This window comes from Salvelinus fontinalis, chromosome 22 (assembly GCF_029448725.1).
Source record: "Salvelinus fontinalis isolate EN_2023a chromosome 22, ASM2944872v1, whole genome shotgun sequence".
Lineage (NCBI taxonomy): Eukaryota > Metazoa > Chordata > Actinopteri > Salmoniformes > Salmonidae > Salvelinus > Salvelinus fontinalis.
In genome coordinates, this window is record NC_074686.1 from 10,270,216 (window position 1) to 10,288,635 (window position 18,420).

At 38.7% G+C, this 18,420-nt stretch overlaps 2 protein-coding genes across 2 annotated transcripts in view; both read left to right on the forward strand.

Moving 5' to 3' along the window:
- Positions 1-18,420, forward strand: part of LOC129819757 (major histocompatibility complex class I-related gene protein-like) — a 46,675-nt gene that overhangs the window by 18,968 nt on the left and 9,287 nt on the right. The gene's annotated exons all lie outside the window — the stretch shown is intronic.
- On the forward strand, positions 821-12,106 carry LOC129819446 (major histocompatibility complex class I-related gene protein-like). The gene is made up of 15 exons (XM_055875765.1): positions 821-992; positions 1,697-1,969; positions 2,097-2,390; positions 2,667-2,951; positions 3,169-3,288; positions 3,584-3,637; positions 3,965-4,000; positions 4,600-4,638; positions 4,746-4,820; positions 5,593-5,631; positions 5,739-5,789; positions 6,534-6,572; positions 6,680-6,730; positions 11,419-11,552; positions 11,924-12,106. Exons 1-15 carry the CDS (start codon positions 923-925, stop codon positions 12,104-12,106), a joined length of 1,743 nt encoding a protein of 580 aa, XP_055731740.1. The 5' UTR covers positions 821-922.

The window sequence follows — 18,420 nt, forward strand, 5'->3', positions numbered from 1 at the left end:
GACTCTGGTAATATTAAACTTCTATTGTAATTCATAGAGTTATCTAAATGATTGTATTATTGTTATTAGAAATCCTACTGTTAGTGCAGCTATAACCCTGAGTATAAAGAGCAAGCAGTCATTCCCATAATGACTTTATTGCTCTTTTCTCTCAGACATTAAAGTGACTGACAGCGCATCCAAACCAAAGAACGTGTGATTCTGTTTTGTTAATCAACAAATACTGTGAATCTGGATGTATTCACTTCCAAGCATTTACCATTCTGCTCAGATAGGCTTGTGAGGCCTTGTGAGAATAAAATGTGCCAAAAGAAATGTATTTTCACTTGAATAACATTTTTGTGAATCACATTTTAGATATAGAAAATGAACATTGTGTTTTTCATAGATTTCTTCTTCTTCTTCGTGACAGATTTATTGGTATTGGAACCGTAATGTGTTATGGTTGTTTATTTTAACCGAGAGCCCAATCATTTCAACCACTACACATACACACAGACAACACTTATTTAAATATATATTTGGTAAGTATAAATCATTGCTTTAATAAAGGACTCCTTTATGAACCAATGTGAACGCCACAGTAGCCCTTACAGTAAGTGTTCAACAATGCATGCCACATTTTACTCTTCCAATAATTATTGGACCCCTGTTATGCGTTTGAGTCATTATAATAATGAAAGATAGCAATGAATAAAGGTACGTCTATATATACTGCATGAAGTAGACCTAGCTTCAGTTACAGTTTACATAACCAACCAAACTTGTTTGACCACGTTCCATGAGGAAAGACTATAGCTCTCCTGGTTGCGAAAGCCAAGGTACTCTACTATGTGGCACACTATGGGGCACACCTTCGAATTTGACACAGACTTTATTTAGGATAGGCATATTATTATTATTTTCGGGGCATTTAACATTCATGTGTGCGTTCAAAATGTATGTCGTCGTACTTTTGTTCCTTTTTGCGACACTTTCGACGGTGGACAGCGGTAAGAACATTTATTTCTCTGTCTTGTTGCTAAAGGTGAAAGTAAAATGTTTTTTGGCTGAGTTGCTATAGACCTAGGGGGAAAAAGTATATCGAGAAATTATTATTATAGAGGTACATTTTGACGATTCATGTTCAATTATTGTATCATGAAAATTGTAGGTTAAGTTATTTATTGTTCTGTTGAAAATGTTTGCAAACTGTCAAAAATAATAATTACTTACTTAATAACTACAACGTCCCAACATTTTTATTTAGTTATTAAAACTGTATTGATAATTAGGCTACAATGTTTATGTTTTGCCTCTTGCTGCCAAGTTCCATTGACTGTACCTGACTGTACACCTGTGAAAACTATCTCACCTGGCAACAGAAAAGGACAGTTTGATTGGTTGGAAATGCTATGGTGCCGACTAGCCTAGCGTACAATTTCTTTGATCCAGGATCAGTTTTTTTAGTTTGGTCTCTTTCAATAACCATTGTAGGCTAAGAGGTGAACAAAAATTTTATGATTTTTTAAATACAAATAATATAAAAAATGTAACAGATTGATTGAGGTACATTTTATCACCATCATCCCTTCATTTACTATTCTAATTAATTTGATATTCCTTAAAAAATCATCCCCAATTCTTTTGGTCTTTGAAGAAGCATCTCTACTCAGGAGTCACGACTAACTCATCTTTCACTTTTTGTGACCATTAGAGAAATGGTCGCTGAATTACATCTACACTGCCCTGTCAAGGCCAGTAGAATTGCCTGGTATCCATGAGTTCACTGCCATGGGTCTGATGAACAACCAACAGATCGATTACTATGACAGTGTGTCAAAGAAGAAGATTCCCAAACAGGACTGGATGAAGGAGAAGCTGCCAGCAGACTACTGGGAAAAAGGTACTCAGTCACGCAAGAGCAAGGAGCAGTGGTTCAAAGTCAACGTCAACATCTTGATGGATCGCATGAGGCACAACAACACCGGTGAGAAACAACACAGCATTTGTGTCACTCTACATAGCTTACTGTAGATATTTTACTAAAACTCCAAGACTTGACCATAACATAGGTGAGTCATTCCCTCTCCTATTCTACTTGTTTTTCCTCTCAGATGTCCATATTCTTCAGTGGAAACATGGCTGTGAGATTGAACAGCAGATTGACGGCACATTGAATTTCATAAAGGGCACCGACCAATACAGCTATGATGGTGACGACTTCCTGGCCTTTGATGATGCCACTATGCAGTGGGTGGCCCCAGTTGATCAAGCTCTGCCGACTAAGCGGAAGTGGGACGGGGTGCAGATCCTCAACCAGTACACCAAGGGATACCTGGAGAAGGAGTGTGTGGACTGGCTTTCCAAATTCATGGAATATGGGAAGAAGCATTTGAGAATGGATGATTGTGAGTACTTTTTGAATAGTGTTCTAAACCTCACATAGTGTAGCTTAACTATGGATAACTCAAAGGATCTTTTTACAACTCAGATAGTTCAGATACATTTTATTTTTAGATAGATATTGCTTCTAAAGCAGTCTATAGACACGGACTGACTGCAATCCTGATTGTGAGTACTTATGGACCTAAATAGTATAGCCTAACAAATGGTTAACAAAAACAACCATTTGTACATGTGAGATCAGAAATAATATTAATGTTCTCTGTTTATTCCCTCTTTAGCCCCTCCAAAGGTCTATGCATTTGCTAAAAAGGCCAAAACTGCAGGACATGTCAGACTGACCTGCATGGCCACAGGTTTCTATCCCAAAGATGTAGAAATGCATATTAAGAAGAATGGTGTTCCATTAACCAAACATGATGGAGTGCAGTCTACAGAAGCCCTACCCAATGATGATGACACCTACCAGATCAGGATGAGTGTGCAGATCCCAGAGGCAGATAAGGAAACTTATGAATGCTCTGTCAGCCATAGAGCATTGAAGGAACCAATTGTGGTAAAATGGGGTAAAGTAGTCCTTATATTCAATATACCGGTACTGTATGTATTTTCAACAAACCAGTTATTAGCATGGTTATCAATTGTGGTAAAATCAGACGTTTCTGAGTCTGTTAACAGGTCATGAATGCAGATTATTAAAATGTGACAACTGTTTTTCAAGCTCAATGTACAGTATGTTATTGTTAATGCTGAGTATGTCCTCTTATATTGTCTTCCTTGCAGATGGGAAATGCTGTGATTGTACCCAAGTAACAGGTGTTATCATTGGTGTGGTTGTTGCGGTGGTCCTCCTGCTCACCGGGGTTAGCTCACTGTTGGTTCTTTGGAAGAGAGGCAAAATATGTAAGTTTCTCACATTGTGAATGAATTTCATACAGTATTTTTACAGTTATTTTTCTTATTTGTATTGTTTTGTGAGATAAACTAAAGCGATTATGGTAATTTAGGCATGTCGAAACCTTTTTCGACATCAGGGCATGACTTTTAGTAAATCTCAAGTCAGGAGGTCAAAAAAAGAGAAGTGTTGTATATATTTTTTTCCTACCACGGTGTTTCCACTGTTTCTTCCACTGTTTCAGATACTCATTTAATAAAAAGCTGTCATATTTGGCGTTAACATCTTGCTCCATTGTTTTAGTTCCTGGTAAAAAAGGAGCTCTACCACCTACTGGGATCCAGGCACCTCTAAATGGTACCGTTGATACAATGTCATGTTTTTTATCCTTCGTAGAACAATTACATGTGTAGCAGTAGCACAGCAATACCAAAGATCTGGTAGGGATATGTATAATGATGGTGTTAATTGTTGTGATTTAATTATGTCTTGTGATAATTAAATTAATGACAGCCCTCTAATCCTTGTTTTTACACATCAATCATTTTTATTAATCACATACAGATGAATAGTTTGACTTCTTATTGTCTACTTGTTGTTCTGGACAATACCGATTAGTATATAGCACAACATCAACCATGTACTTGCAAAGTTATTCTGTTCACATGACTCTGTTACTTTCAGGCAATGGAAATGGAGCAGCTGTTTTGAACATGCCTGGTAAGACTTACAAAACTCATAGTTGTAGAGTGGAGGTCATGTTACAGTTGTTAAAAGCAGATAAGGCTCCAATTTCTTTCATGCAACGGAGTGTAGATTATAATTGCAATTAAGAATGATTGACTTCTGGTATTGTAAAAAACGCCTTCATGAAGTTATCAAAGGTTACTTTAACAATACAGCAAGGTCTGTCATGTTTTCTTTTTGTTGCAACGGTTGCTTTAATCACCTTTATCACAAATCATGTGGTATATAGACTTGTAAAATGATGGGACTGTGGAACAGTCTAAAGAATAACTAGCAATTAGACACTGAACATAGTGTGGGACAACATGACAAATGAATTCTAACTCATGAATTATCTGTACTGAGTAGGATTATTGTGACACTGACGTGAAATTAAAGTCAAATCTTCTATGTACTAGGTGGGTAGTTTCGATTCAGTCAAATCAGAGAGTGAATTACATTGCTATGATGATTTTTCCGTTAATTCATAGAATTTTATTTGGGAATATGCATACCTATAGAGGACCAATGATCATCACTGAAGGCTGTATATCTGTATCTAATTAAAGAGTGGTTATATTATCTTTTCCCAGTGAAAAAGGATGACGCTAGCAGCACTTCCTCTGACTCTGGTAATGTTATTAAAAAGTATTGTCAGTTATTTTATTGTATATTTATTAAGTACACAGTGAATGCAGTTGAAACTGTAGAAGTGCTGATGTTAGTTCTGCTGTTCCAGTTCAAGGCAGCAACGAACGTCTTGAGAGGGAGGCAATGCTGACTAATGGAGGTAACAATTTATCCTTGAGAAAATGTATAAAAAAATATATAATGTAGTACAATCACAGCCTCCTAATCTCATTTTTGTAAGTTACACATTTTTCTGGTGTTAGTTGTTGTTGTAAGTACTATTATGTATCTGAGCACTTAAAGGATTTGGTTCCTCCAGCCATACCACCATGTATACAACTAGGCCACTGGCACATGTCCATCAACAGTACAAACCATATATTAACCAACATCCCCAAACACCCCAACATCCTTGGACAAATATCAGCATCATGAGACTACATTGACTTGTAATACTAACTGCACTATTACTATTTATTATTTAGTTGTAATTCTGTCAGGTTTGCTTTTTGATGCAAACTTTGCTTTAATAACCTTTATCACAAATCATGTGGTATATAGACTTGTAAAATGAAGGGACTGTGAATCATAGTCAAGAAAATGTTTCTCAAGGAAGGGAACACCTAAAGAAAAGCTAGCAATTAGACACTGAACATAGTGGGGGACAACATGACACATTCATTCTAACTAATGAATTATCTGTACTGAGTAGGATTATTATGACACTGACGTGAAATGTAAAGTCACATCTTCTATGTACTAGGCGGGTAGTTTTAAATTCTGTCAAATCAGGAAGTGAATTGAATGAATGTATTGGAAATTGCCCATTGTTTGCTATGAGGTTTTTTCAGTTAATTAATCAAATTTTAAGTGGGAATATGCATGGCTATAGAGGACCAATTATCATCACTGAATACTGTATATAAGTAAAGAGTAATTATATTTTATTTTCCCAGTCATAAAGGATGACGCTAGCAGCACTTCCTCTGACTCTGGTAATGTTATTCAAAAGTATTGTCAGTTATTTTATTGTATATTTCTTAAGTACATAGTGAATGCAGTTGAAACTGTGGAAGTGCTGATGTTAGTTCTGCTGTTCCAGGTCAAGGCAGCAACGAACGTCTTGAGAGGGAGGCAATGCTGGCTAATGGAGGTAACAATTTATCCTTGAGAAAATGTATAAAACAATATATAATGTAGTACAATCATGGCCTCCCAATCTCATTTTTGTAAGTTACACATTTTTCTGGTGTTAGTTGTTGTTGTAAGTACTATTATGTATCTGAGCACTTAAAGGATTTGGTTCCTCCAGCCATACCACCATGTATCCAACTAGGCCACTGGCACATGTCCATCAACAGTACAAACCATATATTAACTAACATCCCCAAACACCCCAACATCCTTGGACAAATATCAGCATCATGAGACTACATTGACTTGTAATACTAACTGCACTATTACTATTTATTATTTAGTTGTAATTCTGTCATGTTTGCTTTTTGATGCAAACTTTGCTTTAATAACCTTTATCACAAATCATGTGGTATATAAACTTGTAAAATGATGGGACTGTGGAACAGTCTAAAGAATAACTAGCAATTAGACACTGAACATAGTGGGGGACAACATGACCAATTAATTCTAACTAATGAATTATCTGTACCGAGTAGGATTATTGTGACACTGACGTGAAATTAAAGTCAAATCTTCTATGTACTAGGTGGGTAGTTTCGATTCAGTCAAATCAGAGAGTGAATTACATTGCTATGATGATTTTTCCGTTAATTCATAGAATTTTATTTGGGAATATGCATGCCTATAGAGGACCAATGATCATCACTGAAGGCTGTATATCTGTATCTAACTAAAGAGTGATTCTATTATCTTTTCCCAGTGAAAAAGGATGACGCTAGCAGCACTTCCTCTGACTCTGGTAATGTTATTAAAAAGTATTGTCAGTTATTTTATTGTATATTTCTTAAGTACACAGTGAATGCAGTTGAAACTGTAGAAGTGCTGATGTTAGTTCTGCTGTTCCAGGTCAAGGCAGCAACGAACGTCTTGAGAGGGAGGCAATGCTGGCTAATGGAGGTAATATAATTTATCCTTAAAATATATATATAATGTAGTACAATCATGGCCCCCCAATCTCATTCTTGAAAGTTACACATTTTTCTGGTGTTAGTTGTTGTTGAAAGTACTATTATGTATCTGAGCACTTAAAGGATTTGGTTCCTCCAGCCATACCACCATGCATACAACTAGGCAACTGGCACATGTTCATCAACAGTACAAACCATATATTAAGTAACATCCCCAAACACCCAGTGGTAGAAAAAGTACTCAATTGTCATACTTGAGTAAAAGTAAATATACCTTAATAGAAAATGACTCAAGTAAAAGTGAGTCCCCCAGTAAAATACTACTTGAGTAAAAGTCTAAAAGTATTTGGGTTTAAATATACTTAAGTATCAAAAGTAAATGGAATTTCTAAAATGTACTTAAGTATCAAAAGTAAAAGTATAAACCATTTCAAATTTCTTATATCAAGCAAACCAGACAGCACAATTTTCTTGTTATTGTGTTTCGTGAGTCTGCCAGATCAGAGGCAGTGGGGATGACCAGAGATGTTCTCTTGATAAGTGTGTGAATTGGTCCATTTCCTGTCAAAATGTAACGAGTACAAAAAATCTATATATTTTTTCTTTAGGAATGTAGTGAAGTAAAAGTAAAAGTTGGCAAAAATATAAATAGCAAAGTAATGTTCAGATAACAAAAAAACTACTTAAGTAGTACTTTAAAGTATTTTTACTTAAGTACTTTACACCACTGCAAACATCCCAACATCCTTTTACAAATATCAGCATCATGAGTCTACATGGATATGTAATACTATCTGCACCATTACTATTTAGGTGTAATTCTTAGTTATCTAAATGATTGTATTATTGTTATTAGCATTTCTACTGTTCATGCAGCTATAGCCCTGAGTATAAAGAGCAAGCAGTCATTCCCATAATGACTTTCTCTCTCTATTCTCTCAGACATTGAGGAGTGACTGACAACGCATCTAAATCTAGCAAACAACATGTGATTCTGTTTGTCAACAAATACTGTCAATCTGGATGTGTACATTCCCAAGAATTGACCGTTTTGATCGGCTTGGATTTGAATACTTATTAATGAACGTTTTGATCTTTCGAATATCATAATAGAATTCCTTTTCAAATTGATTTGTAAATCGCCTATATTTTGGCCATTTAAATGTATTGGTATTGGAACCTTATTCTATTTCTATTGTAGATTGTTTATTTTAAACTAGAAACCAATCATTTAAATCGTTGCACACACATAAACACACATGCACTGAACTGCTTTTTAAATATGTTTTGTTTGAATTTTTCGGGGAAAGTATAAAGTACTGCTTTAATAAAAGACTCCTTTATGAACCAATGTGAACGCCTCAGTATCCCTTATGTGTTCAACACTGCATGCCACATTTGACTGGTCCAATAAAGATTGGACCCTTGTTATGCTTTTGAGTCATTATAACAATGAAGGATACCAATGAATAAAGTTAAGATTATGCATATAGGCCTAGCTGCAGTTAACACAAGCAACCAAACTAGTTTGACCATGTTCCATGAGGAAAGATGGGACTTCACCTGTCAGGAGAGCCCAGGTTCACTGTCGTCGCACTGTGTGGCTCACCTGCGAATTTGACACAGAAATTATTTAGGATAGATATTCTTATTATTTTTTTTTAAACTTTTGAACATAACAAGGCCAATGTAGTTGATTATAGCTGAGTATGTATGGTGATACTATTAGGTAACGTTTAGGTGAAAAAAGACTGTGGGGTTTACCCAAAGAATGCACGAGGAACCATTTAGAAATAACACATTTTTGTTTTCATTGCAAAAGTTGCTTTTATCACTTATCATAAATCACGTGGTACATTAGTCATAAACAGGACAGACAGAGGAGTTACTGTAGTTCTGATCCAGAACAGGTTTGTCAAGGAAGTAAAACACTGAAGAATAACAAGCATGCTGTTTGACACAATGAACCTAGGTGTTCTTCACATACTTCCTAGGTGTACTTCACATACTTTCAGCTTTAGTATGAAGATCGACAAGGATAAGATCCTCCTTCAAGATCAAAACAACTTGCTGATAAATGTTGTCATGTTCCCACACAAGAGCCTCATAGAGGAGAATTATTGTGGCAGAATACAATGACTGGGAAAAGCCAAAACTTTGTTTAATTTCAACGTCAGTTGACTTATCTTTTTTATACATATAAAAATATATATATTTTTTAAGCACATTTCTGACTTTAATATCCGATAGAGAGAAAGGATTACAGTGGAGAAAGATAGAGAGACATGACAGTAATATGATGTCATCATTTTCTTTATTATTGTCACGCTCGTCGTAATGAGTAGACCAAGGCGCAGCGTGCATAGAGTTCCACATATTTTGATAAAGAGAAACTCACCAAACAAAACAATAAAGAACAAACGAAACGCTACTGGTATGCACTCAGGCAACTCAATGTAGACAAGATCCCACAACTAACAATGGGGAAAAGGGCTACCTAAATATGATCCCCAATTAGAGACAACGATAAACAGCTGTCTCTGATTGGGAACCATATCAGGCCAACATAGACATACAAAAACCTAGATGACCACCCTAGTCACTATCACGCCCCAACCAACACAGAGAAAGAACAGCTTACTATGGTCAGGGCGTGACAATTATTTGTAATAATATAAGCATAATAAGATTATCACAAGCTCTTTTTCAGGGAAGACCAGAGACAACCCCTCTCCTCTTGACTCAGGTAATGTTTAATATGATTACCTCATTACGTTTTTTTTGTGACATTGGTTTTGACTCGGTCTAACAAGTAAACTGTGTAGGTGATGGGGTTGGACTGTTTTGCTGTTCTTTTTTCAGGTCAGGGTTCTAGTGAAAGTTCTAGTGAAGGTTCTTGTCAGGAAGGATCTCCAACTGGCAGCCGTGAAGATATTGATGAGAACCAACAACTGTTACCTGATGACGGTCTGTATATATCAACCTCCCTCTCTGCATCAATTGCACCCTTTCGGGTTTGGGTCATCTAAATAAGTAACTGATAAATAAAGGTGAAAAAAATGAAAAATAAATTGCATGTGATCGTCTGCAACACGTGTGTAGATACCTGCATTCAGTATAGTTGCGTAGCTGCGCAAAATGTTATGCAGCATTGATGCAATGACTCAGTCTGTGTGTTCGAAGCGTCAGGGTCGTAACCAATGGAGACCTAAGCTGCAGCTAGAGTCCTTCTGGCCTGGTATGTTAATTCTCAACTCATCCTTTATATGCTCGTGTAAAAAGGGGGTGTTTCCGTTATGCTGACATGCTCTCTGAGCTCCCTCGGGCGTGGCTACTTACTGGGCAAAGTATCATCAAAACTATGATCTTGATAGAAAATTTAACAAAAAATATTCTCTTCATCCCTGGTATTTCCTACACAATGTAAAGGATGGAAACCTGACATACACAGTGTGAAAACTCTTCAAGTTACAATATTTTTGTTACGTCATTTTTATACCATTTTTAATGACATTACAAAATAGACATTAATTTCCCATATTCCATCTCTCATCATCCCCTACATTTGGATGTTAAAAATATTGTCCCCGTATTCACTGTTGGAAGTTCGAGTTTTTGTGCGGCAAAACGTCTGTAACAAAGAGATTCCAATCTCAATACTAAAGGGTAGAGAGAGAAAGTTTGCCCCTCTAGAGATTTACAATTTACGACCGGGCATGAGGTGTCATAAAACCCCCACACCAATCCCTCCTCCCCTCTGCAGGTGAGAGAGGTCTGGTGGATGTTGATCCATTGTAACCTGATCATTGGATCCTCACAGGAGAGTCATGACACCATTATTCCTCCTCCACCAAACTTTACAGTTGGCACTATGCATTGGGGCAGGTAGCGTTCTCCTGGCATCCACCAAACCCAGATTAATCCATCAGACTGCCAGATGGTGAAGTGTGATTCATCACTCCAGCTGACGCTTGGCATTGCGCATGGTGATTTTAGGCTTATTTGCAGCTGCTCGCCCCATGGAAACCCATTTCATGAAGCTCCCGACTAACAGGTATTGTGCTGACGTTGCTTCCTGAGGCAGTTTGTAACTTGGTAGTGAACGCTTCAGCATTCGGCAGTCCCATTCTGTGAGCTTGTGTGGCCTACCACTTCGCGGTTGAGCCGTTGTTGCTCCTAGTCGTTTCAACTTCGCAATAACAGCGCTTACAGTTGACCGAGGCAGCTCTAGCAGGGCAGAAATTTTATGAACTTACTTGTTGGAAAGGTGGCATCCTATGACAGTGCCACCTTGAAAGTCACTGAGCTCTTCAGTAAGGCCATTCTACTGCCAATGTTTGTCTATGGAGATTACATGGTTGTGTGCTTGATTTTATACTCCTTTTAGCAACGGGTGTGGCTGAAATAGCCAAATCCACTAATTTGAAGGAGTGTCCACAAATATTTGTATATCGTATGTAGATATTACCTACTCAATTAATTCACTGTTTCGGGCGGGCTAACATCGATTAACTTTTCAGGAACTTTCAAGTTGAACTTTCACTATGCATGGTTAAATAGCTTACTAGTTGTCTCGTGAAAACCTTGTAGCTACTTAGGCATGCCTAAAGGCTTTAGCTAGCTAGCTTCTCTTCTTCCCTCCTGACTCCCAGCAGCTCTCTCTCCCTGTCTCTGAAGAGGAGGTTCCCCCTGAGCAGCAGCACTGTGAGCATGAAGGTGCTCCAGTCTGGGGCAGGAGGACCCAGAACCGACACAGATTAAAGAGGAACAGAAGGAACTCAAGACCAGCCCTGAGGAAGTGCAGCTTCAAGGTCAATAGGCTAATACCAAAGAGTTAATGTGCATTTCTCGCTGTGTGAAAAGTGAATGGGATCAGGAGGACCCACTTCAGTCCTTGTCTCTTCCCAAAACCCAGACTGTGGAGAACAGAGAGTGACTCTAAACTAGTGGAACTAAAATATTTTGGTGCTGTGACCCAGCTAAAGTGTTTAGACATTCCCTGTGACCCTCCAGATAATCAAAACAATGCCTCCAGCTACATCTCAGCTGTAAGCAGCGACTCAGTAGGACTTTACAGCAGCGCACGCACCATTGGATCCCGACCCACCAGCGGGAGAACACTGTTCAAAATGTAACACCACGTTTAACAAATGCCACTGTGGCGAAGCATTTGCTCTGAAAGCTGGCCTACAGAGACATGTCACTCTTGCCAGGGAGAGACCCAGCAAATGCCCCTTCTGCAAAAACCGCTACAACTCCACCTGTCAACTCAAGGCCCATGTCCCACTCTGTTAGACAGCAAAAACACAACCTGCTGCAGCTCCTCAGTACAACCAAGAAGAGAATGTACTTCACCTACCACTGAACACAGCAGGGCAGGCCAAAACTAAACGGCGGGCACTGGTTGGACCACCTTTGATCATGACAAATGTCTGTAATAAAGACCTTTTGTGGGGGGAAAAACTCATTCTGATTGGCTGGGCCTGGCTCCCAAGTTGGTGGGACAATGCCCTCCAAGATCCATCCATGGCTACACCCCTCCCCAGTCATGTGAAATCCATAGATTAGGGCGTCATTTATTTATTTAAACTGTAACTGTAAAAAAAAATCAACTTGCATTTATTTTTTTGTTCAGTATATAATAATGCTATGGTAAATTTAAGCATTTTATGATTATTCCTCGTGACTCCTCGTTTTGTTCAACAGTTTGTCATGGTTGTTATGATATCAATATGTGCACGCAGTTTAGAGTTTCAAGTTTTAATGTCATGTGCACAAGTACAGTGAAACGCCTTTCTTGTAAGCCATGAACCCAACAATGCAGTAATCAATAAGAAGATGTATAGATGTTTGTGATGATATTGTGCACAGTGAGTGCCAGGAAATGTGCGTATGCAATATCAAGTAACCCAACCCCACCCCTAATATGACAATATGAGGTCTTTGTACTTTAATAAATGGTCTGTATTAACTAATGGAAGTATAGGATGTCTTTTATTTACTCGTTGTCTAAAAGCATTTTTCAACAGAACAGATAGCTGAAGTAAATTCCTATCAGTCAAATCGGAGAAGTCGTACCTTACTATTTTTATTTTATACTTTTTTTACCAGTTTTTTTTCTCCCTCTCATCGCTGCAACTCCCGTACCGACCGGGAGAAGTGAAGGTCGAAAACCGTGCGTCCTCCGAAACACAACCCAACCAAGCCGCACTGCTTCTTGACACAATGCCCACTTAACCCGGAAGCCAGCCGCACCAATGTGTCAGAGGAAACACTGTACACCTGGCAATCGTGTCAGCGTGCACTGCGCCCGGCCCACCACAGGAGTCGCTAGTGCGCGATGGGACAAGGACATCCCTGCCGGCCAAACCCTCCCCTAACCTGTACGACGCTGGGCCAATTGTGCGCTGCCCCATGGGTCTCACGGTTGCGGCCTGCTGCGACAGAGCCTGGATTCGAACCCAGAATCTCTAGTGGCACAGCTAGCACTACGATGCAGTGCCTTAGTAAGTCGTACCTTACTAGACTGCTTTTAACAGACCTGGTTTAGTTAGGATCATGCTACAATCCTCTTAGACATGCTCCAGAACATTGGCAATTAGGAAGTATTTATAAAACCTCCTGCTTTGGGCTGGATGTTTCAATGTGTATTTCATACATGTATAATCTATGAGCAGAATTACTGTTGTACCTCAATTGGCCACAAAGTCCCTAGTTTGAAAGCAACTGTTTTCTGGAAGATGTGAAGCACCATTTTCCCCCACATGGGCCAGCCCCCTAGCAATTAGAGTTTCAGCCAATGAGTTTCAGCCCCTCGCCATTTGACTAACAGCTAGCAAGATGCACACAAAGCAGAACAAGAGAGGGAGCACATATCTGCACATATGTGACATAGCAAGCAATTTTCAGGGCCCACTTTTGGCTCGTGAGCACTACTTTCATAACTACTGGCTAAAAAGTATACAAACGTACAGGAGAATCTCTTTAAAAGGAGAATTTACTAAGCACACAGGACTGTCCTCTATGAGGATAACCTCTGTTTAGTCATTCATTTAATCTATAGTGTGGGAGTGACCTCAATAAACCACTTATGATTGTGTCGTGGAAATTTTTAAACAGTGTCGTGGAAATTACCACTAGAGACACTCAAAGTCAATCTTAAATGAATCATTGTGGTCTAAGGCACTGCATCGCAGTGCTAGCTGTGCCACTAGGGATCCTGGTTCGAAAGCCTATTCCCCCTCAGGAAACTAAAAGGATTTGGCATCTGTCCTCAGATCCTCAAAAGGTTCTACAGCTGCAACATCGAGAGCATCCTGACTGGTTGCATCACTGCCTGGTACAGCAATTGCTCGGCCTCTGACCGCAAGGCACTACAAATGGTAGTGCGTACGGCCCAGTACATCACTGGGGCTAAGCTGCCTGCCATCCAGGACCTCTACACCAGGGGGTGTCAGAGGAAGGCCCTAAAAATGGTCAAAGACCCCAGCCACCCCAGTCATAGACTGTTCTCTCTACTACCGCATGGCAAGCAGTACCAGAGTGCCAAGTCTAGGACAAAAAGGATTCTCAACTGTTTTTACCCCCAAGCCATAAGACTCCTGAACAGGTAATCAAATGGCTACCCGGACAATTTGCATTGTGTGCCCCCCCCAATCCCTTTTTTTACACTGCTGCTACTCTCTGTTTATCATAAATGCATAGTCACTTTAACCATACATTCATGTACATACTACTTCAATTAGCCCGACCAACCGGTGCCCCCGCACATTGGCTACCCGGGCTATCTGCATTGTATCCCGCCACCCACCACCCGCCAACCCCTCTTTTACGCTATTGCTACTCTCTGTTGATCATATATGCATAGTGATCATATATGCATAGTCACTTTAACCATATCTGCATGTACATACTACCTCAATCAGCCCGACTAACCTGTGCCTGTATATAGCCTCGCTACTGTATATAGCCTCTCTACTGTTATTTTTCACTGTCTTTTTACTGTTGTTTCTATTTCTTTACTTACCTATTGTTCACCTAATACCTTTTATTTATTTATTTATTTATACTTAGAAATTGCACTGTTGGTTAGAGCCTGTAAGTAAGCATTTCACTGTAAAGTCTACACCTGTTATATTCGGTGCACGTGACAAATAAACTTTGATAGAATTTGATTTGAGCCATAGAGTACAGTTATGAGAATATCAATTCGTATTTTGTAGGATTTAGGTTTGTAAATGAGGAGCAGCTGATCGAATTACCAATCTTGAGGAATCCATTTGAGTTATCCAAACTGGTGGAGAGAGGGCTGGGTAGGATCACGAGAGGCGGGCTGGTTTTGATTTGTTGTGCTTCTGAAGATCAGAAGAAATGTGTGTTGCGTCTCAAATCAAATCAAATGTTATTTGGCACATGCGCCGAATACAACAAATGTAGACCTTACCGTGAAATGCTGACTTACAAGCCCTTAACCAACAGTGCAGTTCAAGAAGTAAATGTAAAACTCTGTTCATGTAAACTCTGGTGGTATAAAAGCCCAGTTATGCACTGCGAGGGTCAGACCTGTTGAATGAGCAAATCCTCATCTATGGGCGCATCTGTAGTTTTAAGGATGAAAATTAATATGAAGATATTTTAAATCGCAGCATAGGAAATAACCTTTTTCATTTCGCACAAACTTTTTCATATCATACATCTAAAATGTTGAGTTTTTCTTGCAAAAGCCCCCAGGCAAATGCTAATTACTTGACAAAACACTTGAAGTTGGTCCACGGACTTTGTCCAGGAAAGACACTTCGTCTTAAATGCGGTCAGGCTGGTTGTCCACAAGTTTATGGCACTTTTTCTGGGTTCAGAAAGCATCTTTATAAAGCACATAGAACTTGTTCTGATCATGGTGAAGGCCCCTCTACATCTGAATATGTAGCAGTATGTCACGCCCTGACCATAGAGAGCTGTTTATTCTCTATGTTGGTTAGGTCGGGGTGTGATTTAAGGGTGGGTTATCAAGGGGCATTATATGTCTATGTTCCCAATCAGAGGCAGGTGTTTATCGTTGTCTCTGATTGGGGATCATATTTAGGTAGCAATTTCCCCATTGTGCTTTGTGGGATCTTGTCTAGGTATAGTTGCCTGTGAGCACTACTCTGAGCTTCACGGTTCGTTTGTTCGCTTTATTGTTTTTGTTTAAGTTTCTCTTCCAAATAAAAGGATGGAAACATACCACGCTGCATCTTGGTCCACTCCTTATAACGATCGTGACACAGTAAGTCATTTTGATGACTTGCCATCAACAAGTTCCCCTTCTGACTCAGTCCTTGTCAATAAGAGTCTTGTAGACAGCCGCGCTGCAACCATAGCTGAACTTAAAGTGGCAGGTGTAGGTGAAACCACCATTAACTCATTGGTCATTTCCATGGAAGAGATAGTTGATGATATTCAAGCTAAAGAAGCTGTGAAGTGTGTCTATACAGGAGACAAGTAAAATTGATCAGTGTTTAGAAAAAATGTAATCCTTTTGGTGTATTAAATTCTGAAAGTAAGAGAAGGCAGTACTTTACAGAAAAGTGGGGAAGGGTAGACCCAGTTGAATACGTTCTTGGTTCAAGATTTGATACACAACGCAATCGGACTACTGAAGGCTATGATCAAATTGTTGTTACTGATAAATTTGTTTACATCCCAATTTTGAAAACATGTGTTTATTTACAAACACCCTAATATAAAGGAGATGATGCAAACTGATTCCAGTTCAAGTAAACGTTGACTTATGTGATGGAGATCTGTTCAAGAGCCATGCTCTATTTTCAAAACAGAAGCATGCAATTCAGATACAGCTTTTCTATGATTTTTAAACTGCAAATCCTCTTGGATCAAAACGGGAAATACATAAATTAGGAGCAATCTATTTCACCTTATGGAATTTTTCTCAAGTTCAACTCATTTCTGTTTAATATTCATTTGGTTGCTTTATTTCATGCCCAAGACGTTAAAAAATATGGTTTTTCTAAAATACTTGATCCAATTGTGCAGGATATTAAAGTACTTGAGGGATGGAATTATGCTCCCCTTGTATGATCAACCAGCGTATGGAACTATTGTCCAAGTTACAGGTGACAACCTTGGTCTTCACTGTTTACTTGGTTTTGTTGAATCATTCAGTGCCAGATATTGTTGCCGTTTTTGTCTTGCTGAGAAAGAGGACTTTCAGACTGAATTTGAAGATTCACCCAAGATAGTTATGCGAACTCGAGCACTTCATGCAGAACACTGCCAAAAAAAAGATGAATCCCAGTCTTCCCTCTGTGATGGGTTGTCACGTTCGTCATAATGATGAGACCAAGGCGCAACGTGAGTAGAGTTCCACATAATTTTAATGAACTGAAACTCACCTAACAAAACAACAAATGAAACGTGACGCTACTGATGTGCACTAAAACAACTATACACAGACAAGATCCCACAACACAAATGAAGAAAATGGCTACCTAAATATGATCCCCAATCAGAGACAACAATAAACAGCTGTCTCTGATTGGGAACCATATCAGGCCAACATAGACATACAAAAACCTTAGACATACAAAAACCCTAGACATACAAAAACTAGAGTACCCACCCTAGTCACACCCTGACCTAATCAAAATATATAGAAAAACAGAGATATCTAAGGTCAGGGCGTGACATGGGTGTTAAACGTTCTTGCATTCTCAACTCCTTGCAGTACTTCAATACATGTGAAAACTTCTCTGTCAATATTATGCATGATATCTTGGAGGGATTGGCACAATATGACATAACTGCTAATACTGCACTTGATAGACAAGTACACAACATCAAATGAAATAGACAGCAGAATAAAGAGCTTTAACTATGGTTACATGGAGCAAAACAACAAACCTCCTGCAGTGAAGTTAGGAGAGGACTCTAATGACTAAATGTTATCCAGTCCTAGTGTTTACTTCGCAATCTACCACTTATCTTTGGAGACTTAGTTTGTCCAAATGATCTACACTGGTATTTACTGTTGCTTCAGATAGTAAACATTGTATTTTCTCCAATGATATCAAAGGCTATTACAATTTTTTTTAAACACTTAATCGTAGAACACCACAAGTTATTCAAGTAATTGTTTCCAAAAAAGAGGCTGCTATCGAAGCATCATTTTATGGTGTATTACCCCACATGTATGCTTAAAATTGGACCCGTTTTGCATAGCTGGTGCATGCGCTATGAAGCAAAGCATAATTTCTTTAAAAAACTATGAAAAAGCTTCAAATGTAACTAAAACATTGGCAAAGAAACACAAGTCAAATAGCATACAGTTGGCAGACATTTGACACCAACAGTCATGATCGGTCCAGGTAAAATGTTATCTTTAAATGTGGTGGACTGGGGCTGTAAGATGGCTGAGACTCTTCAGGTACCAATTGACACCACGGTTTTAAATGTTAAATGGACCAAACACCATGGAAATATGTATCGTTTAGTTTGTCTTAAAGTCCATTGTGAGATGCCAGTTTTTCAGAAAATCCACCATGTTTTTGTTAAAGATGAGAGGTTACTTTTGCCATACAAACAATGTCTTGATGAGCATATAGAGTTGGGTGTACAACAGAGGGACCTTATGTAGTTGATGTTAAATAGCTTTTCTGTCACAAAGCATTTGATATACAGATG

What these genes read in the sequence shown, in the direction of transcription:
- LOC129819446 (XM_055875765.1), top strand. Translation starts at nt 923, where the DNA reads ATGTGTGCGTTCAAAATGTATGTCGTCGTACTTTTGTTCCTTTTTGCG. An exon ending in ACCAATTGTGGTAAAATGGG is followed by an intron (nt 2,952 to 3,168) that starts GTAAAGTAGTCC and finishes TCTTCCTTGCAG; the next exon opens with ATGGGAAATGCTGTGATTGT. An exon ending in CAGCACTTCCTCTGACTCTG is followed by an intron (nt 6,573 to 6,679) that starts GTAATGTTATTA and finishes CTGCTGTTCCAG; the next exon opens with GTCAAGGCAGCAACGAACGT.